Here is a 14,235-nt window from a genome sequence, read left to right on the forward strand (position 1 = left end):
TTCTTCTGGTGTCATGTTGATGGTGTGTGCTTCTTCTGGTGTCATGTTGATGGTGTATGCTTCTTCTGGTGTCATGTTGATGGTGTGTGCTTCTTCTGGTTTCATGTTGATGGCGTGTGCTTCTTCTGGTGTCATGTTGATGGTGTGTGCTTCTTCTGGTGTCATGTTGATGGCGTGTGCTTCATCTGGTGTCATGTTGATGGCGTGTGCTTCTTCTGGTGTCATGTTGATGGTGTGTGCTTCTTCTGCTGTCATGTTGATGGCGTGTGCTTCATCTGGTTTCATGTTGATGGTGTGTGTTTCTTCTGGTGTCATGTTGATGGTCTGTGCTTCTTCTGGTTCCAGTTCATCATGTCGAGGAAGGTGGTGCGCTCCAGTAAGTTCCGTCATGTCTTCGGTCAGGCGGTCAAGACTGACCAGTGCTACGACGACATCAGGATCTCTCAGATGACCTGGGACAGCAACTTCTGCTCCGTCAACCCCAAGTTTGTGGCCATGATCGTGGACGCCAGCGGAGGCGGAGCTTTCATGGTTTTGCCGCTCAACAAGGTGCGGAAAAGTGTGAGACGTGTGAGAGACGTGTGAGAGACACGTGTGAGACATGTGAGAGACGTGTGTGAGACGTGTGTGAGACGTGTGTGAGACGTGTGAGAGACGTGTGAGACGTGTGAGAGACGTGTGTGAGACGTGTGTGAGACGTGTGAGAGACGTGTGTGAGACGTGTGTGAGACGTGTGAGACGTGTGAGAGACGTGTGAGACGTGTGTGAGACGTGTGAGACGTGTGAGAGACGTGTGAGACGTGTGAGAGACGTGTGAGAGACACGTGTGAGACACGTGAGAGACGTGTGTGAGACGTTTGTGAGATGTGTGAGAGACGTGTGAGACGTGTGAGAGACGTGTGAGAGACACGTGTGAGAGACGTGTGTGAGACGTGTGTGAGACGTGTGTGAGACGTGTGAGAGACGTGTGAGAGACGTGTGAGACGTGTGTGAGACGTGTGAGACGTGTGAGAGACGTGTGAGAGACGTGTGAGACGTGTGTGAGACGTGTGAGAGACGTGTGTGAGACGTGTGTGAGACGTGTGAGAGACGTGTGAGAGACGTGTGTGAGACGTTTGTGAGATGTGTGAGAGACGTGTGAGACGTGTGTGAGACGTGTGAGAGACGAGTGAGACGTGTGAGACGTGTGTGAGACGTGTGTGAGACGTTTGTGAGACGTGTTAGAGACGTGTGAGAGACGTGTGAGACGTGTGTGAGACGTGTGAGACGTGTGAGAGACGTGTGAGACATGTGAGAGACGTGTGTTAGACGTGTGTGAGACGTGTGAGAGACGTGTGAGAGACGTGTGAGAGACGTGTGTGAGACGTGTGTGAGACGTGTGTGAGACGTGTGAGAGACGTGTGAGAGACGTGTGAGACGTTTGTGAGACGTGTGAGACGTGTGAGAGACGTGTGAGAGACGTGTGAGACGTGTGTGAGACGTGTGAGAGACGTGTGTGAGACGTGTGTGAGACGTGTGAGAGACGTGTGAGAGACGTGTGTGAGACGTGTGTGAGACGTGTGAGAGACGTGTTAGAGACGTGTGAGAGACGTGTGAGACGTGTGTGAGACGTGTGTGAGACGTGTGAGAGACGTGTGAGAGACGTGTGAGACGTGTGAGAGACGTGTGTGAGACGTGTGAGAGACGTGTGTGAGACGTGTGTGAGACGTGTGAGAGACGTGTGAGAGACGTGTGAGACGTGTGTGAGACGTGTGTGAGACGTGTGAGAGACGTGTTAGAGACGTGTGAGAGACGTGTGAGACGTGTGTGAGACGTGTGTGAGACGTGTGAGAGACGTGTGAGAGACGTGTGAGACGTGTGTGAGACGTGTGTGAGACGTGTGAGAGACGTGTTAGAGACGTGTGAGAGACGTGTGAGACGTGTGTGAGACGTGTGTGAGACGTGTGAGAGACGTGTGTGAGACGTGTGAGAGACGTGTGTGAGACGTGTGAGAGACGTGTTAGAGACGTGTGAGAGACGTGTGAGACGTGTGTGAGACGTGTGTGAGACGTGTGAGAGACGTGTGAGACGTGTGAGAGACTTGTGAGAGACACGTGTGAGACATGTGAGAGACGTGTGTGAGACGTGTGTGAGACGTGTGTGAGACGTGTGTGAGACGTGTGAGACGTGTGAGAGACGTGTGAGACGTGTGAGAGACGTTTGTGAGACGTGTGAGAGACGTGTGTGAGACGTGTGAGAGACGTGTGTGAGACGTGTGTGAGACGTGTGAGACGTGTGTGAGACGTTTGTGAGACGTGTGAGAGACGTGTGTGAGACGTGTGAGAGACGTGTGTGAGACGTGTGTGAGACGTGTGAGAGACGTGTGTGAGACGTGTGTGAGACGTGTGTGAGACGTGTGAGAGACGTGTTAGAGACGTGTGAGAGACGTGTGAGACGTGTTTGAGACGTGTGTGAGACGTGTGAGAGACGTGTGTGAGACGTGTGTGAGACGTGTGAGAGACGTATGAGAGACGTGTGAGACGTGTGAGAGACGTGTGTGAGACGTGTGAGAGACATGTGAGAGACGTGTGAGAGACGTGTGAGACGTGTGTGAGACGTGTGAGAGACGTGTGAGACGTGTGAGAGACGTGTGTGAGACGTGTGAGAGACGTGTTAGAGACGTGTGAGAGACGTGTGAGACGTGTGTGAGACGTGTGAGAGACGTGTGTGAGACGTGTGTGAGACGTGTGAGACATGTGAGAGACGTGTGTGAGACGTGTGAGAGACGTGTGTGAGACGTGTGTGAGACGTGTGTGAGACGTGTGAGAGACGTGTTAGAGACGTGTGAGAGACGTGTGAGACATGTGAGAGACGTGTGTGAGACGTGTGAGAGACGTGTGTGAGACGTGTGTGAGACGTGTGAGAGACGTGTGAGACGTGTGAGAGACGTGTGTGAGACGTGTGAGAGACGTGTTAGAGACGTGTGAGAGACGTGTGAGACGTGTGAGAGACGTGTTAGAGACGTGTGTGAGACGTGTGAGACATGTGAGAGACGTGTGTGAGACGTGTGAGAGACGTGTGTGAGACGTGTGTGAGACGTGTGTGAGACGTGTGAGAGACGTGTTAGAGACGTGTGAGAGACGTGTGAGACGTGTGTGAGACGTGTGAGAGACGTGTGAGACGTGTGAGAGACGTGTGTGAGACGTGTGAGAGACGTGTGAGACGTGTGAGAGACGTGTGAGACGTGTGAGAGACGTGTGAGAGACGTGTGAGACGTGTGAGAGACGTGTGTGAGACGTGTGAGAGACGTGTGAGACGTGTGAGAGACGTGTGTGAGACGTGTGAGACGTGTGTGAGACGTGTGAGAGACGTGTGAGACGTGTGAGAGACGTGTGAGACGTGTGAGAGACGTGTGAGAGACGTGTGAGACGTGTGAGACGTGTGTGAGACGTGTGTGAGACGTGTGAGAGACGTGTGAGACGTGTGAGACGTGTGAGACGTGTGTGAGACGTCGAAAGGTCAGGACAAATGTGACCCTGGGTCAGGGTCAGTTTAGAATGAACCACATGGAAACTCCACGGGCTCCGCGGCTTCAAGGGTTCAAGGGTCAGATTCATGTTCACTTTATCCGGAGCGTCCGGAGCGTCGTCCGGAGCGTCCGGAGCGTCCGGAGCGTCCGGAGCGTCCGGAGCGTCGTCCGGAGCGTCCGGAGCGTCCGGAGCGTCCGGAGCGTCGTCCGGAGCGTTGTCCGGAGCGTCCGGAGCGTCCGGAGCGTCGTCCGGAGCGTCGTCCGGAGCGTCCGGAGCGTCCGGAGCGTCGTCCGGAGCGTCCGGAGCGTCCGGAGCAGCGTCCGGAGCAGCGTCCGGAGCAGCGTCCGGAGCGTCCGGAGCGTTGGACACAGCAGGACACACTGTAACTAACAGGACTTGTTAAAGGTGATAATCCAGAGCTAAAAGGGGAATAAAAGCGTGACTCACAGAAACACCATATAAGGCTCTGCGTTGACTTCCTGCTCTGAAGAAGGAAGTTTGATGTCGCTTTGCTGCTGTTGACTTTTCACCTTATTTGGTCGTGCTGAAGCGACAGGAAGTGGTTCACACTTCACGACCGTCGAGAACGTTTGAGCGGAAACGAGGTTAAAGCTGGAGATAATGAGCGGCAAATTAAAGCTGCACAGTGGCACTTTTCTGCTGTTTGTCTTCATAAGAACGTTACTGCCTTAAGGAACTCATCCATCTCCATGGAAACCACCTGACCAAGCTACAGGTCAGATCTGTGGAGAGGGGGTCCATGTTTAGTCTGAACAGAAGGGCTCCCAGGACTGACCCTTGGGGGACCCACAGGTCAGGGACATGTGGTCTGTAGTGTGATGTAAACGTGACGTAAACGTGACGTAAACGTGACGTAAACGTGATGTCATGATGAGCGGTCCTTGACGTGTTATTAATGTCTCTGTGGTCAGACGGGACGCATCGACATGTCCTACCCCACGGTCTGTGGACACACGGGGCCAGTGCTGGACATCGAGTTCTGTCCTCACAACGACAACATCATCGCCAGTGGATCTGAAGACTGCAGCGTCATGGTAACGTCCATCAACACATGAGACATGAGACAACACATGAGACACACATGAGACACACATGAGACAACACATGAGACACACATGAGACACACATGAGACAACACATGACACACATGAGACACACATGAGACACACATGAGACACACACGAGACAACACATGAGACACACATGAGACAACACATGAGACACACATGAGACAACACATGAGACACACATGAGACACACATGAGACAACACATGACACACATGAGACACACATGAGACACACATGAGACATGCATGAGACAACACATGAGACACACATGAGACACATGAGACACACATGAGACACACATGAGACACACATGAGACAACACATGACACACATGAGACACACATGAGACACACATGAGACACACATGAGACACACATGAGACAACACATGACACACATGAGACACACATGAGACACACATGAGACACACATGAGACAACACATGAGACACACATGAGACACACATGAGACACACATGAGACACATGAGACACACATGAGACACACATGAGACACACATGAGACACACATGAGACAACACATGAGACAACACACGAGACAACACATGAGACACACATGAGACACACATGAGACACACATGAGACAACACATGAGACAACACATGAGACAACACACGAGACACACATGAGACACACATGAGACACACATGAGACACACACGAGACAACACATGAGACACACATGAGACAACACATGAGACACACATGAGACAACACATGAGACGACACATGAGACACACATGATACACACATGAGACAACACATGAGACACACATGAGACAACACATGAGACGACACATGAGACACACATGAGACACACATGAGACACACATGAGACAACACATGAGACAACACACGAGACAACACATGAGACACACATGAAACAACACATGAGACACACATGAGACACACATGAGACACACATGAGACACACACGAGACAACACATGAGACACACATGAGACAACACATGAGACAACACATGAGACACACATGAAACAACACACGAGACAACACATGAGACACACATGAAACAACACATGAGACACACATGAGACACACATGAGACACACACGAGACAACACATGAGACACACATGAGACAACACATGAGACAACACACGAGACAACACATGAGACAACACATGAGACACACATGAGACACACATGAGACACACATGAGACAACACACGAGACAACACATGAGACAACACATGAGACAACACACGAGACACACATGAAACAACACATGAGACACACATGAGACACACATGAGACAACACATGAGACAACACATGAGACACACATGAGACAACACATGAGACAACACACGAGACAACACATGAGACAACACATGAGACAACACACGAGACACACATGAAACAACACATGAGACACACATGAGACACACATGAGACACACATGAGACAACACATGAGACAACACATGAGACACACATGAGACAACACACGAGACACACATGAGACACACATGAGACACACACGAGACACAAATGAGACAACACAAGAGACACACATGAGACAACACACGAGACACACATGAGACAACACATGAGACAACACACGAGACAACACACGAGACAACACACGAGACACACATGAGACACACATGAGACAACACATGAGACAACACATGAGACAACACATGAGACACACATGAGACAACACACGAGACACACATGAGACAACACATGAGACACACATGAGACAACACATGAGACACACATGAGACACACATGAGACAACACATGAGACACACATGAGACAACACATGAGACGACACATGAGACGACACATGAGACAACACATGAGACGACACATGAGACACACATGAGACACACATGAGACAACACATGAGACGACACATGAGACACACATGATACACACATGAGACAACACATGAGACACACATGAGACACACATGAGACGACACATGAGACACACATGAGACACACATGAGACACACATGAGACAACACATGAGACAACACATGAGACAACACATGAGACACACATGAGACACACATGAGACACACATGAGACAACACATGAGACAACACACGAGACAACACATGAGACACACATGAAACAACACATGAGACACACATGAGACACACATGAGACAACACACGAGACAACACATGAGACACACATGAGACAACACATGAGACAACACATGAGACACACATGAAACAACACACGAGACACACATGAGACACACATGAAACAACACATGAGACACACATGAGACACACACGAGACAACACATGAGACACACATGAGACAACACATGAGACAACACACGAGACAACACATGAGACAACACATGAGACAACACACGAGACAACACATGAGAAACACATGAGACAACACATGAGACACACATGAGACAACACATGAGACGACACATGAGACAACACATGAGACGACACATGAGACACACATGAGACACACATGAGACACACATGAGACAACACATGAGACACACATGAGACACACATGAGACAACACATGAGACGACACATGAGACACACAAGAGACAACACATGAGACAACACATGAGACAACACATGAGACGACACATGAGACACACATGAGACACACATGAGACACACATGAGACAACACATGAGACACACATGAGACACACATGAGACACACATGAGACACACATGAGACAACACATGAGACACACATGAGACACACATGAGACACACATGAGACAACACATGAGACACACATGAGACACACATGAGACACACATGAGACAACACATGAGACACACATGAGACACACATGAGACACACATGAGACACACATGAGACAACACATGAGACACACATGAGACAACACATGAGACAACACATGAGACACACATGAGACAACACATGAGACAACACACGAGACAACACATGAGACAACACATGAGACAACACACGAGACACACATGAAACAACACATGAAACAACACATGAGACACACATGAGACACACATGAGACACACATGAGACACACACGAGACAACACATGAGACACACATGAGACAACACATGAGACAACACACGAGACAACACATGAGACAACACATGAGACAACACACGAGACACACATGAAACAACACATGAGACACACATGAGACACACATGAGACACACATGAGACAACACATGAGACAACACATGAGACACACATGAGACAACACATGAGACAACACACGAGACAACACATGAGACAACACATGAGACAACACACGAGACACACATGAAACAACACATGAGACACACATGAGACACACATGAGACACACATGAGACAACACATGAGACAACACATGAGACACACATGAGACAACACACGAGACACACATGAGACACACATGAGACACACACGAGACACACATGAGACAACACAAGAGACACACATGAGACAACACACGAGACAACACACGAGACAACACACGAGACACACATGAGACACACATGAGACAATACATGAGACAACACATGAGACAACACATGAGACACACATGAGACAACACACGAGACACACATGAGACAACACATGAGACACACATGAGACAACACATGAGACACACATGAGACACACATGAGACAACACATGAGACACACATGAGACAACACATGAGACGACACATGAGACGACACATGAGACAACACATGAGACGACACATGAGACACACATGAGACACACATGAGACAACACATGAGACGACACATGAGACACACATGATACACACATGAGACAACACATGAGACACACATGAGACAACACATGAGACGACACATGAGACGACACATGAGACAACACATGAGACGACACATGAGACACACATGAGACACACATGAGACACACATGAGACAACACATGAGACAACACACGAGACAACACATGAGACACACATGAAACAACACATGAGACACACATGAGACACACATGAGACACACATGAGACACACACGAGACAACACATGAGACACACATGAGACAACACACGAGACAACACATGAGACACACATGAAACAACACATGAGACACACATGAGACACACATGAGACACACATGAGACACACACGAGACAACACATGAGACACACATGAGACAACACATGAGACAACACACGAGACAACACATGAGATAACACATGAGACACACATGAAACAACACACGAGACACACATGAAACAACACATGAGACACACATGAGACACACATGAGACACACATGAGACAACACATGAGACAACACATGAGACACACATGAGACAACACATGAGACAACACACGAGACAACACATGAGACACACATGAGACAACACATGAGACAACACACGAGACACACATGAAACAACACATGAGACACACATGAGACACACATGAGACACACATGAGACAACACATGAGACAACACATGAGACAACACATGAGACACACATGAGACAACACACGAGACACACATGAGACACAGAGACACACATGAGACACACATGAGACAACACATGAGACAACACATGAGACACACACGAGACACACATGAGACAACACATGAGACACACATGAGACAACACACGAGACACACATGAGACAACACATGAGACACACATGAGACAACACATGAGACACACATGAGACACACATGAGACAACACATGAGACGACACATGAGACACACATGAGACAACACATGAGACGACACATGAGACAACACATGAGACGACACATGAGACACACATGAGACACACATGAGACACACATGAGACAACACATGAGACACACATGAGACACACATGAGACACACATGAGACACACATGAGACGACACATGAGACGACACATGAGACACACATGAGACACACATGAGACACACATGAGACACACATGAGACAACACATGAGACACACATGAGACACACATGAGACAACACATGAGACAACACATGAGACACACATGAGACAACACATGAGACAACACATGAGACACACATGAGACACACATGAGACACACATGAGACAACACATGAGACAACACATGAGACACACATGAGACAACACACGAGACACACATGAGACACACATGAGACACTGTGAAATGTGAAATGTCTTAATATTGTTCAAATAAGAAGCAATAAGGAGTTTATTCATATTAAAGTCATAAAGTGTAAAACTAGCAGTAGAATTAAATCATGTGGAATAAAACATTAATATTGATCCAGATAAATACTTATTCACATCCAATTAAGCACTTAAGTGTATGCAAATGAGCGGCTTCTTGAATATTAATGAGTGGAACCTGACAAAGCGTCCCTTCTCTGAGTTTGTCTGTAACCATGGAAACGTCCTGGCATTGCAGTCTGTTTTTGTCTTTTGCCTCAGATCTGGGAGATTCCTGAGGGCGGCTTGACCGCTCCTCTCACGGAGCCTGTGGTCAAACTGGAGGGTCACTCCAAACGTGTGGGCATCCTGAGCTGGCACCCCACTGCCCACAACGTGCTCCTGAGCGCAGGTAGAACACGCACCCCACTGCCCACAACGTGCTCCTGAGCGCAGGTAGAACACGCACCCCACTGCCCACAACGTGCTCCTGAGCGCAGGTAGAACACGCACCCCACTGCCCACAACGTGCTCCTGAGCGCAGGTAGAACACGCACCCCACTGCCCACAACGTGCTCCTGAGCGCAGGTAGAACACGCACCCCACTGCCCACAACGTGCTCCTGAGCGCAGGTAGAACACGCACCCCACTGCCCACAACGTGCTCCTGAGCGCAGGTAGAACATGATTATGACCCTTTATAAAGCCTGATGAAGCATATAAAGTTGTGTGTGTGTGTGTGTGTGTCCAGGTTGTGATAACGTTGTGTGTGTGTGTGTGTCCAGGTTGTGATAACGTTGTGTGTGTGTGTGTGTCCAGGTTGTGATAACGTTGTGTGTGTGTGTGTGTCCAGGTTGTGATAACGTTGTGTGTGTGTGTGTGTCCAGGTTGTGATAACGTGCTGATCTTGTGGAACGTGGCGTGTGGTCAGGCCGTGCTGCGTCTGGACTCGCTTCACTCTGACCTCATCTACAGCGCCGTGTGGAACCGAGACGGCTCCAGGATTCTGACCTCGTGTAAAGACAAGAGCCTGAGGATCCTGGAGCCTCGAGACGGCTCCGTCATCAGCGTGAGGCCAACACACAACAACACAACAACACAACAACACAACACAACAACACAACAACACAACAACACAACAACACAACACAACAACACAACAACACAACAACACAACAACACAACAACACAACACAACAACACAACAACACAACACAACACAACACAACAACACAACAACACAACAACACAACAACACAACACAACAACACACCACAACAACACAACAACACAACAACACAACAACACAACACAACAACACAACAACACAACAACACAACAACACAACAACACAACAACACAACAACACAACACAACAACACAACAACACAACAACACAACAACACAACACAACAACACAACAACACAACAACACAACAACACAACACAACAACACAACAACACAACAACACAACAACACAACACAACAACACAACAACACAACAACACAACAACACAACACAACAACACAACAACACAACAACACAACAACACAACACAACAACACAACACAACAACACACCACAACAACACAACACAACAACACAACACAACAACACAACACAACAACACAACAACACAACACAACAACACAACAACACAACAACACAACACAACAACACAACAACACAACACAACAACACAACAACACAACAACACAACACAACAACACAACAACACAACACAACACAACAACACAACAACACAACACAACACAACAACACAACACAACAACACAACAACACAACACAACAACACAACACAACAACACAACAACACAACACAACAACACAACACAACAACACAACACAACAACACAACACAACAACACAACAACACAACACAACAACACAACAACACAACACCACAACAACACAACACAACAACACAACAACACAACACAACAACACACCACAACAACACAACACAACAACACACCACAACACAACAACACAACACAACATCAAAACACAACAACACAACAACACAACAACACAACAACACAACACAACAACACAACACAACAACACAACACAACAACACAACAACACAACAACACAACAACACAACACAACAACACAACACAACAACACAACAACACAACACAACAACACAACAACACAACAACACAACAACACAACACAACAACACAACAACACAACACAACAACACAACAACACAACAACACAACACAACAACACAACAACAACACAACAACACAACAACACAACACAACACAACAACACAACACAACAACACAACAACACAACAACACAACAACACAACACAACAACACAACAACACAACAACACAACAACACAACACAACAACACAACACAACAACACACCACAACAACACAACACAACAACACAACACAACAACACAACACAACAACACAACAACACAACACAACAACACAACAACACAACAACACAACACAACAACACAACAACACAACACAACAACACAACAACACAACAACACAACACAACAACACAACAACACAACACAACACAACAACACAACAACACAACACAACACAACAACACAACACAACAACACAACAACACAACACAACAACACAACACAACAACACAACAACACAACACAACAACACAACACAACAACACAACACAACAACACAACACAACAACACAACAACACAACACAACAACACAACAACACAACACCACAACAACACAACACAACAACACAACAACACAACACAACAACACACCACAACAACACAACACAACAACACACCACAACACAACAACACAACACAACATCAAAACACAACAACACAACAACACAACAACACAACAACACAACACAACAACACAACACAACAACACAACACAACAACACAACAACACAACAACACAACAACACAACACAACAACACAACACAACAACACAACAACACAACACAACAACACAACAACACAACAACACAACAACACAACACAACAACACAACAACACAACACAACAACACAACAACACAACAACACAACACAACAACACAACAACACAACAACACAACAACACAACAACACAACACAACACAACAACACAACACAACAACACACCACAACAACACAACACAACAACACAACAACACAACACAACAACACAACACAACAACACAACAACACAACACAACACAACAACACAACACAACACAACAACACAACAACACAACACAACAACACAACAACACAACACAACAACACAACACAACACAACACAACAACACAACACAACAACACAACAACACAACACAACAACACAACACAACAACACAACACAACAACACAACACAACACAACAACACAACACAACAACACAACACAACAACACAACAACACAACAACACACCACAACAACACAACACAACAACACAACACAACAACACAACACAACAACACACCACAACACACCACAACAACACAACACAACAACACAACAACACAACACAACAACACAACACAACAACACAACAACACAACACAACAACACAACACAACAACACAACACAACAACACAACACAACAACACAACACAACAACACAACACAACAACACAACAACACAACAACACAACACAACAACACAACAACACAACACAACAACACAACACAACAACACAACACAACACAACACAACAACACAACACAACAACACAACACAACAACACAACAACACAACAACACAACACAACAACACAACAACACAACACAACAACACAACACAACAACACAACACAACAACACAACAACACAACACAACAACACAACACAACAACACAACAACACAACAACACAACAACACAACACAACAACACAACAACACAACACAACAACACAACAACACAACACAACAACACAACAACACAACAACACAACAACACAACAACACAACAACACAACACAACACAACAACACAACACAACACAACACAACAACACACCACAACAACACAACACAACAACACAACACAACACAACACAACAACACAACAACACAACAACACAACACAACAACACAACACAACAACCCAACACAACAACACAACACAACAACACAACACAACAACACAACAACACAACACAACAACACACCACAACAACACAACACAACAACACACCACAACACAACAACACAACACAACATCAAAACACAACAACACAACAACACAACAACACAACAACACAACACAACAACACAACACAACAACACAACAACACAACAACACAACAACACAACAACACAACAACACAACAACACAACACAACAACACAACAACACAACACAACAACACAACAACACACCACAACAACACAACACAACAACACAACAACACAACACAACAACACACCACAACAACACAACACAACACAACAACAAAACACAACAACACAACACACCACAACAACACAACA

At 46.6% G+C, this 14,235-nt stretch overlaps 1 protein-coding gene across 1 annotated transcript in view; it reads left to right on the forward strand.

The window, feature by feature from the left end:
* The first annotated feature begins 344 nt into the window (after nucleotides 1-344).
* The window catches only part of coro1a (coronin, actin binding protein, 1A), a 42,763-nt gene continuing 28,872 nt past the window's right edge, over nucleotides 345-14,235 (forward strand). Inside the window, exons 1-4 of the mRNA XM_072443802.1 lie at nucleotides 345-549; nucleotides 4,442-4,564; nucleotides 10,016-10,145; nucleotides 10,620-10,801. Of these exons, the coding sequence (XP_072299903.1) occupies nucleotides 352-549; nucleotides 4,442-4,564; nucleotides 10,016-10,145; nucleotides 10,620-10,801 (633 nt within the window). The 5' untranslated portion in view covers nucleotides 345-351. The remainder of the gene's footprint in view (nucleotides 550-4,441; nucleotides 4,565-10,015; nucleotides 10,146-10,619; nucleotides 10,802-14,235) is intronic.

Source organism: Eucyclogobius newberryi, unplaced genomic scaffold (genome assembly GCF_026437365.1).
Source record: "Eucyclogobius newberryi isolate DKJ021-1_F unplaced genomic scaffold, fEucNew1.0.hap1 SCAF_13, whole genome shotgun sequence".
Lineage (NCBI taxonomy): Eukaryota > Metazoa > Chordata > Actinopteri > Gobiiformes > Gobiidae > Eucyclogobius > Eucyclogobius newberryi.